The sequence below is a fragment of the Myotis nattereri genome, assembly GCF_964212035.1.
Source record: "Myotis nattereri genome assembly, chromosome: 8".
In the NCBI taxonomy this organism is placed as follows: domain Eukaryota; kingdom Metazoa; phylum Chordata; class Mammalia; order Chiroptera; family Vespertilionidae; genus Myotis; species Myotis nattereri.
This window is the reverse complement of record NC_138083.1, coordinates 64,137,852-64,156,878: the sequence shown is the minus strand read 5'-3', so window position 1 is coordinate 64,156,878 and position 19,027 is coordinate 64,137,852. Positions and strand designations below refer to the sequence as shown.

Sequence of the window (19,027 nt, the reverse complement as noted above, 5' to 3'; positions counted from 1 at the left end):
TGGAGGAGAGGGCACTGTCAGACACCCTGGGCGATTGCGGGTGTACTTGGGTAGGGCGACCCTTTGCTTTCTGTGTAAGCTTTGCCTGGATCTTTTAGTAAGTCCCTGCTTGTTAGTAATGGCCTCAGGCATGAAATGTGAACCTCAGAGTAGTTTGAACTTTTAAACTGAATATAAAGTTTACAGCGCCACTGTGTTATCTTTTTGTAGGCCAAAACCATGTATTATTAATTTATTGGTATTATAAAAATAGCAGATATTGTTAGTGCTTATTATATATACAAGAATTTATGATATTATAGAGATATTTGCTCACCTAAATCAGTTACCACCAAGTTACTTGCCACTTAACTTCTTTGCTGCTTGTAACTTTTAAAATATGTACTGTATAGTATAGCACACACAAAAAATTTTCTTCCTGTGGGACAGGAAACTTGATGTTTTTTTTCATTAAAAGGATAAATAGTATTCATTTGCCAACTGACTCTATTATTTATATTTTTACCCAGGTTCGAGACTTATTTGCCCTTGCTCGGAAGAATGCCCCTTGCATTCTCTTCATTGATGAAATAGATGCTGTGGGAAGGAAGAGAGGAAGAGGCAACTTTGGGGGCCAGAGTGAACAGGAGAATACACTTAATCAGTTGCTTGTGGAAATGGATGGTGAATTTTCAAGTTTTTGGATTTTAAACTACACTGTTTTATATATTATATCTCAAAGGAAAATCCTTGTGCTCATATTGAGTACCAAAAAGAAAAAAAAAGCATTTTCTTTAAGAAATAGCCTTTTTTGCCGTAACTGGTTTGGCTCAGTGGATAGAGCGTCGGCCTGCGGACTCAAGGGTCCCAGGTTCATTTCCGGTCAAGGGCATGTACCTTGGTTGCAGGCCCGTCCCCAGTAGGGGGTGTGCAGGAGGCAGCTGATCCATGTTTCTCATTGATGTTTCTAACTCTCTATCCCTCTTCCTTCCTCTCTGTAAAAAAAATCAATAAAATATATTAAAAAGAAAAAAAGAAATAGCCTTTATAAAGGCTGGTATTTGTATCTGGGGCTGAATAAGAGAAAAATTGGTGAAATGATTTACAAAAGACTTATAGTCTCATTCTCAAAAATATTTATGATTTTGAAGCATCAGGAAAACCCATTTCTAACCACGTATGAATTTGGCAAATTTTGAATACTTTTACTTAGAAAGTAGCAATCTTTACATGTTAGTCAGCTTTTTAAAATTTATTTGGAAAAGCCAATTCTTAGGATGTGCCAGGTCCTTCATGCTATAAGATATGAGGATGCTCTTGAGTGCTCAGAAAGGCACAGTGTCGAGTATTGAGCCAGTTTGCTTTACCGAGCAGGCATTGTATCCAGAATCAGAAGGTGGTCAGTCCACGAGTGGCACCACATGTTTCAATCAGAGAGCCATCTTTGGGGGAAATTAGCTTCTGAGCTCTTGAGGTGCCAAGATCCTGCAGCTATGGCCTTGACAGGCTCTGCAGCCATGGCCTTGACATTTGAGAAATGGCCAGTAAAACTGAGCAAGGTTAGCCTGGAGAAGTGTTTGGAGGTGTCTTCACTTATGCAATGGCTGTCCCATGGCCCAGGGAGTTTAGACACATAATTTGCAAGTTTTAATCTTATTGATTATAAAACATTTTTAAAATTAACAATATAATCTGAATTTCTAGTTAAATAAATGAAAATCTTTGATCATTTGTCTTGAAAAATTTGATTCTTAATGTTTTGAGTCTTACTAATATATATTACTAGTATCATTAAGGACAAGATGAATAGTAAGAAAAATCATTTATGTTTGTGACTTAAGAGACATTGGATAATAAATTGGAAAAAAATATTAAGTGGCATTATGTCTGTAGTGCTCATACATTCTTCACAGGCACACTGTTACTTTCCACCTCATGTCATTTAATAATTGCACCTTTGTTATCTTTTCAGGTTTTAACACAACAACAAATGTAGTCATTTTGGCAGGCACCAATCGACCGGATATACTAGATCCCGCACTGATGAGGCCAGGGCGCTTTGATAGGCAAATCTTTATTGGTAAGATGGTTTTCATTGGGTTAGTCCAGTTTTTGTGAGGATATCACTGTTTCACTGATTTTTTTTTCCCTCTTAAAAATAACTTCTCAAGGACCACCGGACATAAAAGGAAGAGCTTCTATTTTCAAAGTTCACCTCAGACCACTAAAACTGGACAGTACCTTGGATAGGGATCAGCTGGCAAGAAAACTTGCATCCTTAACCCCAGGGTTTTCAGGTGAGTGGAAAATAACCTACTGTCCTGTTTATAAGTCCTTTCAATCAATGATAGTTGCCAAGTACCAGTTCACTTTGTTACTTCACATCTTGGGGCTTCCTAGGTATATATTTTTACTTTTTATTTGGGAAATTTCAAACATACAAGTTGAGAAAATAGTGTAATGAACCCCTCTGCACCCATCACCTAGCTTTGGGAACAATTCTTAATTCATATCTAACTTTTTCTATACCTTCACCCTCTTCCCTCTGTCTCTGGATAACTTGTGACAAATTCCTTGACAGCATATCATTTTATCCATTAATGTTACAGAAATTATTTGGGTTTTTAAAAAACAACTCAGTACTGAGATAAAATTAAGATACCATCAAATTCACCTCTGTTGAAGTGTACAATTCAGTGATTTTTAGTATATTCATTAAGTATAGTTTTAAAGCCAATCACTATAACTTTTAAAAATATGTTCATCACCCCAAAAGAATCCATAAGCAGCCATTCCTTCCACTCCTAGCCCTAGGCAATCCCTAATCTATTTTTTGTGTCTATAGGTTTTTCTATCCTAGACTCTCATATATAGAGAATTATGTGACACTGGAGGCCCGGTGCATGACATTCATGCATTCTGGGGAGGAGGGGTCCCTCAGCTTGGCTTATGCGCTTTCGCAGTTTGGGAGACCTCGGGGGATGTCTGACTGATGGCTTAGGTCCGTGGGAGCGGACCTAAGCCACAGTTGGACATCCTTAGTGCTGCCACGAAGGCAGGCTGCTGCACTCGCCAGCTGTCAGCCTGGCTTGTGGCTGAGTGGTGCTCCCCCTGTGGGAGCACACTGACCACCAGAGGGCAGCTTCTGCATTGAGCGTCTGCCCCCTCATGGCCAGTGCACGTCACAGTGACTAGTTGTTCCGCTGTTTGGTTGATTTGCATATTACCCTCATATAGGACTAGAGGCCTGGTGCCAAATTCGTGCATGGGTGGGGGCGGGGCTGGCCAGGGGGAGGGGCCGCGGACGATTGGCCGGCCAGCCCCGCCCCCTGGTCGAACTCCCAGTCGAGGGGACAATTTGCATATTAGCCTTTTATTATATAGGATGGTCTTTTGTATCTGTCTTCTTTCATATAGCATAAAGTTTTCAGACTTCATACATGTAGCACATGTCAGAATTTCATGGTTTTTTTAAATGGCTGAATAACATTTCATTGTTTGGATATACCACTTATTATTATTATTATTATTAAAATATATTTTTATTGATTTCAGTGAGGAAAGGAGAGGGAGAGAGAGATAGAACCATCAATGATGAGAATCATTGATTAGCTGCCTCCTGCACGCCCCCCACTAGGGATTGAGCCCACAACCCAGGCATGTGCCCTTGACTGGAATTGAATCTGGGACCCTTCAGTCTGCAGGCCGACGCTCTATCCACAGAGCCAAACCAGCTAGGGCTACCACATATTATTTATCAGTTGATGGACATTTGGGTTGTTTCTGTCTTGGCTGTTGTGGATCATGTTGCTATTAAAATCCATGTACATATTTTTACATGGACATATGTTTTCATTTCTCTTGATTATATACTTAGGAGTGGAATTGCTGAATCACTTTTTGAGAAACTGCCAAGTTGTTTTCCACAGCAGCTGCACCATTTTACATTCTCACCTGCAGTGTATGAGGGTTCCAGTTTCTTCACATCCTCACCAACACTTGTCATTATCTGTCTTTTTTACTTTAGCCATCCTAGTGGGTGTGAAGTGGTATCTCAAGGTTTGATGTGTATTTTTTTTTTAAAATATATTTTATTGATTTTCCACAGAGAGGAAGGGAGAGAGATAGAGAGTTAGAAACATCGGTGAGAGAGAAACATTGATCAGCTGCCTCCTGCACATCTCCTACTGGGGATGTGCCCGCAACCCAGGTACATGCCCTTGACCGGAATCGAACCCGGGACCCTTCAGTCCGCAGGCCGACGCTCTATCCACTGAGCCAAACTGGTTTCAGCTTGATGTGTATTTTTATAATGTGTAAAGATGATGTTGAGCATCTTTTAATGTGCTTTTTCCAAGAATTTTTAAATGCAAAATGTTTTTAAAACATTTATGCAAGAGAGATTCCCTATGCCCTCTTCCAAACTCAAAATTAAATAAAAAGGAACATTTGAAAAGTATGAGGAGATTATAACATTGTTAGAGGAAGATAGATATCTCAAATGTCTCAGGGTCCTAACTTTTTATTTGCTTTTTGTTTTTGGACTTTGCCGTTTATAAAATTTTAATATTTGCTGAGCACATACATTATGTTATAGTTTATTTGTATTACCATATACTTTGTCTGAAAAGTTAATTCAAAGAACCTTATGGCTCTAGAAAGCATTTGGCACATTTCACAAGTTTAACTTCCATTGTTTAAATGTACTAGGTTATTTTAATGCTTACGTTTTTTATTTTATTTCAGCATACTGTGTAATATCCATATAAGTCATTTTCCCAACAGAGATAGGACTAAGTTAATTAATGAGCATTTTAAAATATTATATTTGTTTATATGAGTCATATTGTATATACTGGTAAAGGTAAATATTTGCTTGTAATTATCTATTTAACTACTACTAATACTTCTACCTCAGTTCACTGGGCCAGGATTATCAGGCTGTTACTACAATGCTAGAATGCTAGAATACCTTAGGGTTATCATCAATGAAACTGATTATATTTACATAAAACCCTTATCCAATCTGCTGATTGAGAAATTACTATGGATTTGGTTATCCGTAATGTGTGACTAATCAGTTTTGGTGGGTAAGCTATTCTGTATATTCATTTTATAGGAGCTGATGTGGCTAATGTCTGTAATGAAGCTGCTTTGATTGCTGCGAGACACCTTTCAGATTCCATAAACCAGAAACACTTTGAACAAGCAATTGAACGAGTGATTGGTGGTAAGGCAACTGAATGTAACTTAAATCAAAAGGCTGATAAGATGAATTTGAGGCCAGGGATTTTTGGGCAAGATCTAGAAGAAAGAAAGGTATATTTCCTAGCCATGGGCTCACCGTGCACCTGCTGTGTTCCTTTGGTGTTGCGAACCCCTTCCCTTTTCTGCGGTCTGCATGGAGATGGGTGGTGTAGGTGTTGGGTGAGTCAGGTGGCGATGGCAGCCTCATTGACATGTGTAGCTAGCAGTGAATGAGGTGTCTTCCCTTGAATTATACCAATCTGGTTGTTGTTGTTGTTTTCTTTCTTGTTTTTTCCAATCTAGTTTTTTATAAATGCTCACAACCTTCCTATTTCCAAAAAGTTCATCTCATGAGTTAAATGTGTCTATGCTAGATATAGGTGATGGATAAACAGCTCCAGTGACTGTTTAATCAGGAATGCTCACCCTGCCAGCCGATGATGGCATAATGTGTTTTCCTTGCTTTCTAGAATACTTGCGACTTAATATTAATAAAAACATAATTAGCAATTCAAAAACTTGGGCATTTGAAGGAGACAAAAGATTGCAGTCAAGAGGGCTGCACAGAAGAGGTGGGATTTAAACTGGGTTCAGTAGACAAATGGGAAACCGTGTGAAAGTGGTATGAACAGAAGGTGGTTTGGAAATAGTGTTACATACACCCTGTGTTTCCTGGAGGGAAAGTGAACTGATCACACTCAAGTTCCTGTGGAACGCAAGGCAAGGTTTAAGAAAGGTATTTAAGACTAGACTTTAGAAAGCCTTGAATGTTGACCTCGAGGACTTTTTAAATGCCCTATAGCCAGTTGGGTTTTTCCTGAGCCACTGAGTAATATGATAATCAGTGGTAGTTTAGGAAAGTGAATCTGACTCTGAAGAAGAGGAAAGCATCTGGGGGGAGTCATTCATGTGAGAGAGCAGGCTTTAGCACAGCGGTTCTCAACCTGTGGGTTGCGACCCCTTTGGGGGTCAAACGACCCTTTCACAGGGGTCACCTAAGACCATCAGAAAACACATATATAATTACATACTGTTTTTGTGATTAATCACTATGCTTTAATTATGTTCAATTTGTAACAATAAAAATACATCCTGCATATCAGATATTTACGATTCATAACAGTAGCAAAATTACAGTTATGAAGTAGCAACGAAAATAATTTGATGGTTGTGGGTCACCACAGCATGAGGAACTACATTAAAGGGTCGCGGCATTAGGAAGGTTGAGAACCACTGCTTTAGCATGGGTAGTCCCAGTGGACAGAGGCAGGAGAGAAGGACAGCCTGACAGGCTGCAGGGGGCTCTGAGGCAGCTGGTTTGGCAGAAAATGACATGTGCTGAGTCTGAGATGCAGGGTGTCCAATGGGATTCTGGAGCACTACAGGGGTTCAGGCTGGGTTTCTGGGATGAGAGGCTCAGGGAGCAGGTGCCTAGTAGGAGGAACAGGGACCCACATAGTAAGCATGGCCAGATGTTCACATTTGGTAGCAGAGGGGAGAAAAGTGAGTCAGCAAAGTCACCAAAGCTGTATGCTACAGACCTAGAAAGTGCATCGAGGCATAAGACAAGACGTACCATTAAAGGAGACTCAGGTGGAGGAGAAGGGAGCCAAGGGCAAAGACATGCTTATTAAGGAAGAGTTAGCAGCAGGATCAAGTGATGGGATGTTAGGGAGATAGACTTTTGGATTTGGCAGTGAGACTGTTCTTGGTGACTATTGATGTGACAGTTTGAATTGAGTGGAGAATACAAAGCCAGATTAATGGAGATTACAGTGAGGATCTAGAGCTAGAATAGCCATGTGCTCAACCTGGGTTACGTGCTAAATAACTAACTATTGAATAAATAAGTAGACCATTTATTCTAGAAATGTGTTAATGAAAAGAAAAAATCTAAAATGTAGAGTTGTAGATGGAATTAAATCACTACAGAAACATGTGAAACCTGCATATTTGTGCCTTTTAAAAATATATATATTTTTGATTTTCGAGAGGAAGGGAGAGGGAGAGAGAAATAGAAACATCAATGATGAGAGAGAATCATTAATTGGCTGCCTCCTGCACACCCCCAACTGGGGATTGAGCCCACAACCCGGGCATGTGCCCTTGACTGGAGTTGAACCTGGGACCCTTCAGTCCGCAGTCCAGGGCTCTATCTACTGAGCCAAACCAGCCAGGGCATATTTGTGCCTTTTTAAGTCAGAGCGATGCTATCAGTGCTTAGTACAAAGTGAGAGTGTGAAAGAAAACAGGGTGGCAGGTGGAGTAGGAGGCCTTGCTTTGAGGTGGGTGGACGCTTGTTCAAGTTCAGCCATTGTGAACCAGCCATGGGCAGTCCTTGTTCTGTAATAATATACTGAAAATGGAAAATCCCAATGATAAACTATGGGGGAAGCCTTTGTTTTTCAGGTAAGAACTGCTTCTCTCTGGAGAACAAAGGCCGTGTTCACACAGCCTTTATACCTCCCACCTTGGCTACGCTTTCCACCCGTGGTGTTTATGTACTTGTCTTATGTTCTCTTATCGGGAACAGCACTCTCTCGCTCGCTCGCTCTCTTTTCTTTTGATCTTCTAGACTCCTTAATGTGTTATCAGTTGAGACATTCTAGTTATCTTGAACACAACAAAACTACTTTTGTCTTGGTGATGATCTGTATTAGGACAAACTGTGTAGTTAGTTTCTACATTACAGGGGTGCATACGAGGTTCCCCACCCACTTTTATCCAGGCCAGAGAAGAGCTGTGCATAGGTTAGGGGCCCTTCAGCTCTGTAGTGGGCACACAGGCCCAGCTCCAGTCTCCTGGGGTTCATCTTCTCTGGTCTACCTGCTGCTGCTTTGTCTGGCTCTTGGAACCCTTTGGGCTCTTTGTTGAGTGTGTTGGGTGCTGCAGCCTAACTAACTCTCTGATTCAGTATGTCCTGATCTATCGTCTACCCTCCATCAGGAACAGAGCAGGCACTTTCCCTGAATACTTAGACTAGCAGTGAGTTCTTTCTGGACTTCGTTTTCTATGAATTGTATGTTTTAAGTTGACTTAAGTGCTGAATTTTATTATGTCCCTAAACAATATATGTGGCTCAAAAGAGTGGGAAAGTTAGGAAAAAAAGTGGGCCTAGGGGTAGGGGTAGTGACTGCATTTTCCCTTTAGCTGGGTGTATTTTGAAGTTGATTATTTTTATTCTGACCTTGATTGATAATTTTTGGATTGTTAAAGCATCTTAATCTCAAAATCACCTTTTAGATATGGCATTGTGAAATATTGTATAACTCTTTTTATGTCAGTGTCACTAACATAAAAGTGGTTTTTTGTTTTGTTTTTTTGTCAGGCTTAGAGAAAAAAACCCAGGTTCTGCAGCCCGAGGAGAAGAAAACTGTGGCGTACCATGAGGCAGGTCACGCAGTTGCCGGCTGGTATCTGGAACATGCAGACCCACTTCTAAAGGTAAAGAAGTTGTTTGAACAGTAGGAGAAAATTGCACTCCCTCAAAAGATAAATAGATGAGATGTTTAAATTTAAAGAAATTTAGCAAAAGCATCTAGTAATAACAGAGGGATAAAGTGGTTACACAAACTCTCCCACAGATAAGTTATAAAGTTTTGGAAAGAAAACTATTCAAAGGGACTGAAAAGTTTCCAAAAGCAGACTAAAACTGAAGAGCATTTACTCTCAGAAAGTAGCAGCTACAATGGCTTAGAATTGGGTGCTTGTGGCTTTCTTGCCTGAGGGTTTTCCACAACCAGTGGTGGAAAATGCTGGCTTTACCATGTTGAGGTGCCAGAGGAGAAAGTTCAGGGTTTGAAGAAAATTTGAAATTTAACAGGGAAATCCTGGAAACAAGAACACTACAGAGGGGGTGAAACCCAAATCCAAGTAAAAATGCCCTGGCTGACTGCTAAACTATGCATGCAGAGGGATTCCCAGAGAGCCTGGGAAAGTAAGCAGAGACCAAAGCGATGGTGTACCAAGTAATATTGTTACGTTTTCTGCTTTTTCAACTGAGTGTATTCCCCAAACTGGTGCAGCATGGATAACAGGAAGCAACGCAACTGACTTCCTGTGTTGGGACAGCTGGAAATTGAGTGGGAGAGGGTCCCTGAAACAAGGAGACCACAGAGAAGACAACATTAAAAGTGTACACAAAACATCCTAAATAATCTAAAAGAAGTCGCTAGAACTAGTAAGTGGAGTTACCATGGCTACAGAATTTTTTTTTTAATATATTTTTATTGATTTTTTACAGAGAGGCAGGAGAGGGATAGAGAGTTAGAAACATCGATGAGAGAGGAACATTGATCAGCTGCCTCCTGCACACCCCCTACGGGGGTTGTGCCCGCAACCAAGGTACATGCCCTTGACTAGAATCGAACCTGGGACCCTTGAGTCCGCAGGCTGACACTCTATCCACTGAGCCAAACCGGTTAGGGCATGGCTACAGAATTTAAGGTCCATATTCAAAGTTCAAATGTGTTTCTGTATATTAGCAATGAATAATTGAAAGATGAAATTTAAAAAAATTCATTTCATTTACAACAGTATCCAAAAGCATGAAATACATAAGGGTAAATTTATCAAAATACAGGGTAGGAATTTATGTAGAATTGCATGTATTAACTAAAATAGTCAGGACAGCCGAAACCGGTTTGGCTCAGTGGATAGAGCGTCGGCCTGCGGACTGAAAGGTCCCAGGTTCGATTCCGGTCAAGGGCATGTACCTGGGTTGCGGGCACATCCCCAGTAGGAGATGTGCAGGAGGCGGCTGATCGATGTTTCTCTCCCATCGATGTTTCTAACTCTCTTATCTCTCTCCCTTCCTCTCTGTATAAAATCAATAAAATATAAAAAAAATAAAAATAAAATAAAATAGGACAATTAAGGTGAAAGGATTACACTCACCAATTTTAGACTTTGTATACAGCTACAGCAATGAAGACGAATATTGATGAGAGAACTTAACACTTAGATCAGTGAGATGGAATAGAGTCCAGAAATAGACCTTTGTACATAATTGGTTCATTGATTTTCAACAGAGATACCTAGGTTATTGAAGGTGGGAAGGATTGTCTTACCAGCAAATGGTTCTGGCAGCTCAATGTTTATATGAAAGAAAGTAAACGACCCTTACATCATATGTAAAAAAGTAATTTGAAATAGATCATAAAACTAAAACTATAAAACTTCTAGAAGCCCTAACCGGTTTGGCTCAGTGGATAGAGCGTCAGCCTTCGGACTCAAGGGTCCCAGGTTCGATTCCGGTCAAGGGCATGTACCTTGGTTGCGGGGCACATCCCCAGTAGGGGGTATGCAGGAGGCAGCTGATCGATGTTTCTCTCTCATCGATGTTTCTAGCTCTCTGTCCCGCACCCTTCCTCTCTGTAGAAAATCAATAAAATATATTTTTAAAAAAACAAAAAACTTCTAGAAATAAAAGTTAGGAAAAAGTCTTTGTAACTGTGGGTAATCAGAAATTTCATAGGACACAAAAATCATGAACCACACTGGACACAAGCCCCACTGCGGGGTAGGGGAGACCGGAGGAATGTCAATGGGGGGAGCGGGGGAGAAACATATGTAATACTCTTTGTAATACTTTAAGCAATAAAAAAAAAAATCATGAACCACAAAAACAGTTATTAAATGGAATCTCATCAAACTTAAAAACTTTGTCTTTGAAAGATACCATTAAGAAAATGAAAGGCAAGCCACACATACTGAAACTACTTGGCAGTACACACATATGAAAAAGGAATTGTATCTAGAATATATTTAAAAAACAAAACAAAATACCGCTTAAAACTCAATAATAATGCCTTGGCCGGGTAGCTCAGTTGGTTGGAGCATCGTTCTATATATCAAAAGGTTGTGGATTTGACTCCCGGTCAGGGCACAGACTTAGGTTGTGGGTTTGAATCCCCTGTTGGGGCACATGCAGGAAGCAGCTGGTCAGTGTTTCTTTTCTCTGTCTCTATTTCTCTTCCTTTCTAACATTAATAAACATATCCTTAGGTGAGGATTAAAAAAACGCCAACTCAATAATAACAAAACAAACAACCTAGTAAATTGTGTAAAAGATTTGAGCATATACTTCACAAAAGATGGTATATGAATAGACATTAGCTCATTAAGGTACTCGGTATCATTAGTCATCAGGGAAGTGCAAATTAAACCTCAAGGAAATACCAACTGGTTAAAATTTTAAAGCCCGTCCTTAAGGATTGGTAAGAAGGTGAAGCAACTAGAACTCTCATATATTGCTGATGGAATGTGAAATGGTACTGTCATTTTGGGGAACAGTGTGGCAGTTTCTTATAAATGCCTCCATATGATCAAAGATATTTACCCATGAGAAATTAAAACATAATGTCCACACAAAGACTTACACCACTTCATTCATAATAGCAATAAACTGGAAACAACCCTGATGTTCAAGAATGAAATGTGTATTTGGTATGTTTAGACAATGGAGTGCTACACAGCAGTGAAAATGAAAAACCCAATAGTGGGGGTGAATCTCAGAAACGGAGAGAAACCAGACACAATGAAGCACATACTGTATGCTTCCATTGATATGCAATTCTAGAAATTGTAACTAATCCACAGGGACTGAAAGCATATGTGCAGTTGCCTGGGAGTCGGGGAAGGGTTGAATACAGGGGCACAAGGGAACTTTGGGAGAATAAAGAGTTTTTTGTATCTTCATTGTGGTAAGAGCTTAAGTTTGTCAAAACTCATTGATCTTAGAAATTAATGACTCAAGAGCAAGTTTTTGCACAACTGCATGTTATTAACTCATACCTATAAATGAGCAGCTCCGACAGTTTTGATGTGTTCTCTCCAGGCCTTACAATTCATGTTTTATATGTCAGTATTCAGGTATAATTAGAGCCACCCAAATTCTTCAGAAACTGAAGAGTTGTTTAAAATAAGTAAAAGTTGCCCTAGCTGGTTTGGCTTAGTGAATAGAGTATCGGCCTGCGATTGAAGGGTCGCAGGTTCAATTCCGGTCAAGGGTACATGCTTGGGTTTCGGGCTCGATCCCCACTGTGGGGCATGTGGGAGGCAGCCGATCAGTGATTCTCATCATTGATGTTTCTATTTCTCTTGCCCTCTCCCTTCCTCTCTGAAATCAATAAAAATATTTAAAAATAAAAATAAAATAAAAGTGCTTCCAAAATGGAAAAAAAAAAACCTGCATTGAACTGTACACTTTAAATGGGTGCATTTTTTACATGTAAATCATCCCTAAATACAGTGGATTTTTTGAAAATTAAAGGAATTTACTCAATTGCAAAAAGAGGACTAGAAAAGAAAATGAAAACCGTTGAGTGCCCTGGTCAGCCATACCTGCCTCCTGTACAAAGAGGGCATGGCCATGGCTGACAGTCAAGTTGAATGGAGCCTTCACTGTATTCAAGCTCTCAGGAGTCACCACATGCCAGCAGCCTTTTTGTCAAGAATGAATTATTTTAATTGAGTTTATAAAAAGACAATTTCTAGAACTCTTAAGGTAAAGTTATCCTAAGAGAAAATACTTCTGCATAGTCACTCCTGCTCGATCTCATTTAGCCAAAGCTGATGGATTGCCCAACTGCTGTGCTTTTTTTTTTTTAAGTGAGTTTATCTGTCTGTAAATGCTGTGATCAAGTCTACATTTGGTAGTGGAATCTCCAACAGTTTTTATGTTTTGTATTTGTCAGGTGTCCATCATTCCAAGGGGCAAAGGTCTGGGTTACGCTCAGTATTTACCCAGAGAACAATACTTGTACACGAAAGAGCAGCTCTTGGATAGGATGTGCATGACTCTGGGTGGCCGGGTGTCAGAAGAAATCTTCTTTGGAAAAATTACAACTGGTGCTCAAGATGACTTGAAAAAAGTGACTCAGAGTGCATATGCCCAAGTAAGTATGAAATGGAGTGCTTCTTCCTCATCTCACGTTGCTGAGAAATGGTCGTTTATGAGTGGCTCTGAAACAACACCACTGTGTTCGACTGGTTTAGGCTTCTCAGGCCAAGATTATTTCTTAAAAGAAATCCATTGTAAAGCAATCAAAGCTTATGAAAAGAAATGACTTTTGGAGGGCACTCCTGTTCCTCGTATGTCAGCTCTTCTGGGTCTGTCACTTTCTCAAATCTTTTAATGATGCATGATTTTTTTAAATTAAATCTTTATTGTTCATATTATTACATTTGTTCCTCTTTTTTCCCCCCATAACTCCCCTCCTCCCAGTTCCCACCCCACCCTCCGCCCTCACTCCCCACCCACTGTCCTCATCCATAGGTGCACGATTTTTGTCCAGTCTCTTCCCGCATCTCCCACACCCCTTTCCCCCCCAAGAATAGTCAGTCCATTCCCTTTCTATGTCCCTGATTCTATTATAATCACCAGTTCATTCTGTCCATCAGATTATTTATTCACTTCATTCTTAGATTCACTTGTTGATAGATGCATATTTGTTGTTCATAATTTGTATCCCTACCTCTTTCTTCTTCTTCCTCCTCTCAAAGGATACCTTTCAGCATTTCATATAATACTGGTTTGGTGGTGATGAACTCCTTCAGCTTTTCCTTATCTGTGAAGCTCTTTATCTGACCTTCAATTCTGAATGATAGCTTTGCTGGATAAAGTAATCTTGGCTGCAGGTTCTTGGTATTCATCACTTTGAATATTTCTTGCCACTCCCTTCTGGCCTGCAAAGTTTCTGTTGAGAAATCAGCTGACAGTCGTATGGGTATTCCCTTGTAGGTAACTGAGTTTTTTTCTCTTGCTGCTTTTAAGATTCTCTCTTTGTCCTTTGCTCTTGGCATTTTAATTATGATGTGTCTTGGTGTGGTCCTCTTTGGATTCCTTTTGTTTGGGGTTCTCTGCGCTTCCTGGACTTGTAAGTCTATTTCTTTCACCAGGTAGGGGAAGTTTTCTGTCATTATTTCTTCAAATAGGTTTTCAATATCTTGCTCGCTCTCATCTTCTGGCACCCCTATAATTCTGATGTTGGTATGCTTGAAGCTGTCCCAGAGGCTCCTTACACTATCTTCGTATTTTTGGATTCTTTTTTCATTTTGCTTTTCCGGTTGGGTGTTTTTTGCTTCTTCGCATTTCAAATCTTTGACTTGATTCTTGCGCTCCTCTGGTCTGCTGTTGGGAGTCTGTATAATATTCTTTATTTCAGTCAGAGTATGCTTAATTTCTAGTTGGTTCTTTATCACAACATCGAGGGTCTCATTAGATTTCTTGAGGATCTCACTACATTTATCGGCAGTTTTTAGAAAATTATTGAAAGACCTTAAAAGTGTGGTTTTGAGCTCTATATCTTCCATTTCTGACATCTGCGTCCTGTTTCTTTGTTTCCGCATTTTTTATGCTTTCTTGGTGCAACCCCTAGTGGTCTTATGCGCAGTCTTGTTGTAGTTAAGCCTAGATTGTTGTAGGTATCACTGGCGGGGATTTGACCTCCAGGCCAACTGGCTGTGAGAATCAGCTGTGTCTGCAGTGAGAGAACTTCTGTCCTCTAGGGAGGTGCTAATCTAGCCCTTGCCTGAGGCTATCTGGCAAATGCCTCTGTGCAGGGTTTGGGCGGGGCGGGTTGCACGGGATCAACAGGGTGGGCCAGAGCGAGCAGTTATGGCTGCTCTCAGTCCCATCCCCAGAGGCTCTGCCTCTCAGTGTCCCAGCAATCGCTGCAAACCTCAGAGAGAAAGCTGCCCTGGAGTTCCGACCGATGCCAGACAGCCCCGCTTCTCCCGTTTGAGTCTGGGTCCCCAGAGACTTGCCTGGAACTGGAGCTCAGAGCCTGAGACTCCCTCCCGATTGTAACAGACAACCCGCACCCTCAGCCGCCAGCCCGCTCCGCACGCACCTCTGCACCTTAGTATTTTACTTCCGCACTGCGCCTCCTCTGAGTCTCAGTATGCTTTTCTCTTTCCTTCTAGTTGTAGAATTTCCCCTCAGCCAGCCTTCCTGTGGTTCTGGGTGATGTCCGTTCTGTCTTTTAGTTGTATTTTTGAAGTGGTTGTGCGAGGCAGCAGTCTCCGGTGTTTACCTATGCCGCCATCTTGGTTTCTCTCGCATATGATTTTTTTCTGTTGTCTTTACCTTCTATTTCTTAGGACATTTTTTGTTGTATTTGTTTGCTCGTGTTGTTTCTGGCTTAATCTTTATTTTTAAAATAATTTTTCTTTTATATCTTTTTCCGTTGTTCTAGCACAGCCGTGGGCAAACTACGGCCCGCAGGCCAGCCTGTTTGAAATGAATAATACTAAAAAAAAAAAAAAGACCATACCCTTTTATGTAATGATGTTTACTTTGAATTTATATTAGTTCACACCAACACTCCATCCATGCTTTTGTTCCGGCCCTCCGGTCCAGTTTAAGAACCCATTGTGGCCCTCGAGTCAAAAAGTTTGCCCACCCCTGTTCTAGCACCTCATCTGAGCTTTTCTGATTCTGATTTATGCTATTCTACATTTTCTATCATTTTTCTGTTTTCTTTTAGCCTTTTCTGGAGTATAGGTTATAGCTTTCATCTCTTTATGGACATCTTTCCATCCTGCTTTTCTTATCTATGGAGACATTATTCTGCTGCTCTTTTTTCTTCTCAGAATAACTTCATAAGGGATTTTTCTGTTGTTCATTTTACATTAAATCTGTTTTCCTGGCCTCTTAGGAAGGAGGAAGATTAGGACAGCCAGCTTTTCTATTTTGATAGCTTTAGAATTCCCTTTTCTGATGTTTCTATGAAGTTTTAAAAAACATGGCCTACTACTTATGGGGTCCTCCTGGCTCGGTTCCTGCTCCTCACTTTTATCTGGGCCTTCCCTTTTCTAGTCAGTTTAGATTTTACTTCCAGAAGCTGCTGCTCTTTTCTTGTTTTAATTTAAATATTTGGGGGTGACTTTGGTTGCTCGGATCATATAGGTTTCAAGTGTACATTTCTGTGGTACATTATTTGTATATTGCATTGTGTGCCTACCACTGAAAGACCAATCATTTTCCGTTACCATATATTTAGCCCCCTTTACCCTGTATGACCCCCCTAACCACCATACTATTGTCTATGTCTATGAATTTGTTTTATATCCCACACATGAGTGAAATCATATGGTTCATGCCTTTTCTGACTTATTTCGCTTAGCATGATATTCTCAGGGTCCATCCGTGTTGTCGCAAATGGCAGTATTCATCTTTTCTTATGGCTGAGTAATATTCCATTCTGTATATGTACCACATCTTCTTTATCCAATCCTCTATCAAAGGACACTTTGTCTCCATATCTTGGCCACTGTGAGTAATGCTGCAGTGAACATAGGGGTACATATATCTTTGCGAATAAATGCTTTCAAATTTTTTGGGTAGATGTCCAGAAGAGGGGTTGCTGGGTCATATGGTAATTCTATTCTTAATTTTTTGTGGGACTTCCACACTATTTTCCATAGGGCTGTACGTATACATTCCCACCAGAAGTGAATGAGGGTTCCTTTTTCTCCACAGCCTCTCCAATACTTGTCTTGTTAATAATCCCGAAGCTGCTTCTTAACGTGGGGCTTCTTGTTAGCTTTGGGCTCTTATGGCCCAGACTGGACCAAGCACTTCCTAGCCCTATGGGCTCGGGGAACGGGAAATGCAATGCCCTTTCCAGGGTCAGTTGTGCTCAGGTTGACATAATGCTCTTTGTAGGAAGAACCTGGAGGGTGTGGGGTTCTTACTCTCTCAGGTCTGTCAGAAGCTTCTTTTCTACTTACCTCGTTCAGAGAGTATCGTGCAGGTCTTACAGCTTTGGGATTTGCCCCCACCTGTTTCTCACCTGATTTTGTTATAGGTTGTTGTTGATGGGCTTCTGGTCGGGTGTTCCTTATTGAGGAATTTAAAACACTATTCACTGCTGCCCCTGTACACAGAACGTTCAGCCCACTTAAGGCTGCCATGTAGAGTTTGCCAGGTTAAAGAGTAGTATTACAATGAAATGTGTGAAGTTAATTCTAAAGACTTATAGGCATTTTATAAAAATATGTTAGTTAGCCTGTCAGCAAAAATGGATGTCCACCACTAATCATGTATTCTTTTTCAGATTGTTCAGTTTGGCATGAATGAAAAGGTTGGGCAAATCTCCTTTGACCTCCCACGTCAGGGTGACATGGTATTAGAGAAACCTTATAGTGAAGCCACAGCAAGACTGATAGATGACGAAGTACGAATACTTATTAATGATGCTTATAAAAGAACAGTAGCTCTTCTTACAGAAAAGAAAGCCGATGTGGAGAAGGTAGGTGCCAATTGTACAAATAATTCTAAACACAGTTTTGCAGGAAAAGTTCACAGTGATAATTGACTCTTGGTGGGTTTATAGAAGTCAGCATTTCTTGTATCTGGCTAACTCCTTCATTCTGATGTTTCTGTGTCTGTTTTGCTTCTGAGGTGGTTGGAATATGGTGATAAGCAAAAGTGGGCATGATCCCAGCTTTTGTGGCTCTTAAGAATATGAGTGAGGGATTCATGAAGTCTGTTAATAGTTACCCAATAAACAATTGAATCTCTACTCTTACTCACCAGGTATTTTACCAATATAGTAAATCCTTGGTTAATATCATTGACAGTTTCTGCAACCTTAAGTGAAATGACATATAATGAAACCAGTTTTACCATAGGCTAATATAAACAAGAGTTAAGTTCCTGTGGCCTCACATCAACATTAACAAAACAGCATTGAATGAAACAACATTATTTGAGGCCCTGCTGTACTCCTAAGTGTGGAACGCAGTGGACTAATAGAAATTTACCAGTTTTTCACCTCTGGAGTGACAGATGAAAGGGCACATAGAGAATTAGTTAAACTTGATAAGCAGGAAGTCAACACATGAAAACTACATTTGGCTTAATTATAAGCATCCAGGGATAAACATGCTTCATGTGTTTCATTGTTCCTCATTTAGATAGCACCTGCAAAAGGCAGGGATCCTTTTTTAATTCAGTGGATTTCTTGCATCTAGTAAATTCTTAATTATTCAGACTCCATGCCACCAAAATTATAATATTTTGTTCTTTGAACATTCTTCACTCTAATGAGAAAAACACAGATGAAGAAGCCTGATAATGGATTGACATGATAAAAGAATATTCTAAAGTAGACTATTCATAAGCAAGTCTTCAGAGAAGCCTTCTGTGAGCCTGCACTGTGCTGTGCAATTCTAAAAATCCACGACATCTCACAAAACTGCAGTGTAATTGGGAGAGAGCTAGTGTCTGTGAAACGCCAGAAAGCATGCAGCAGGAGCTCCGAGAGAGAATGGTGGTCAGAGAAGGCTTTGTGTAGAACACAGGGCTTAGTTTTACCTGGAAGGATCGTCAGCTTCTGGTCAGTGGGAAAGGAGCTCTCAGCATGGAGGCCTGCTGAGCAGAGAAGGGTATGGGGAGGAAGGCAGGATTGGGCCGGCCTGCCTGGAGCAGATAATGGGGGAAAGGGAGACTGCAGTACCCAGGTCCTCAAAAGCCAGGTGGAAAATTTAGAAACATAATTTTAGGCATAAAAGTGACTTTCAAAATGATCTAATCTAACTGCCTTGTTTTATGGGAGTCTTTAAAGAATCTTAAGTAGAAATGATTCAAGTTCATCACTTAAAAGGAGAGTGTGGCAGCAGTGGGATGGAAGAGACTAGAACAGAGACCAGCTCAGAGCTGTTGCAGGCAAGTGTAACATTCCTGAGATGGTGCTGGTGGTGACATCTAAAAAACCAAGAGTTGCTGATTTATTAAGTGGAGAATGGATGGGAGGAAAGCCCTTGGATTGACTCCAGTGCTCCTCCTACTGGC

General features: G+C 40.5%; 1 protein-coding gene across 3 annotated transcripts in view; it reads left to right on the top strand.

The window, feature by feature from the left end:
- Positions 1-19,027, top strand: part of AFG3L2 (AFG3 like matrix AAA peptidase subunit 2) — a 43,374-nt gene that overhangs the window by 19,912 nt on the left and 4,435 nt on the right. For 2 of the 3 annotated variants that reach the window (XM_081096874.1, XM_081096875.1), the window contains 7 exons: positions 510-663; positions 1,952-2,059; positions 2,151-2,276; positions 5,099-5,209; positions 8,555-8,670; positions 12,924-13,124; positions 17,289-17,483. In XM_081096874.1, coding sequence (XP_080953000.1) covers positions 510-663; positions 1,952-2,059; positions 2,151-2,276; positions 5,099-5,209; positions 8,555-8,670; positions 12,924-13,124; positions 17,289-17,483 — 1,011 coding nt within the window. The remainder of the gene's footprint in view (positions 1-509; positions 664-1,951; positions 2,060-2,150; positions 2,277-5,098; positions 5,210-8,554; positions 8,671-12,923; positions 13,125-17,288; positions 17,484-19,027) is intronic. The other variant, XM_081096876.1, reaches the window with a different exon arrangement.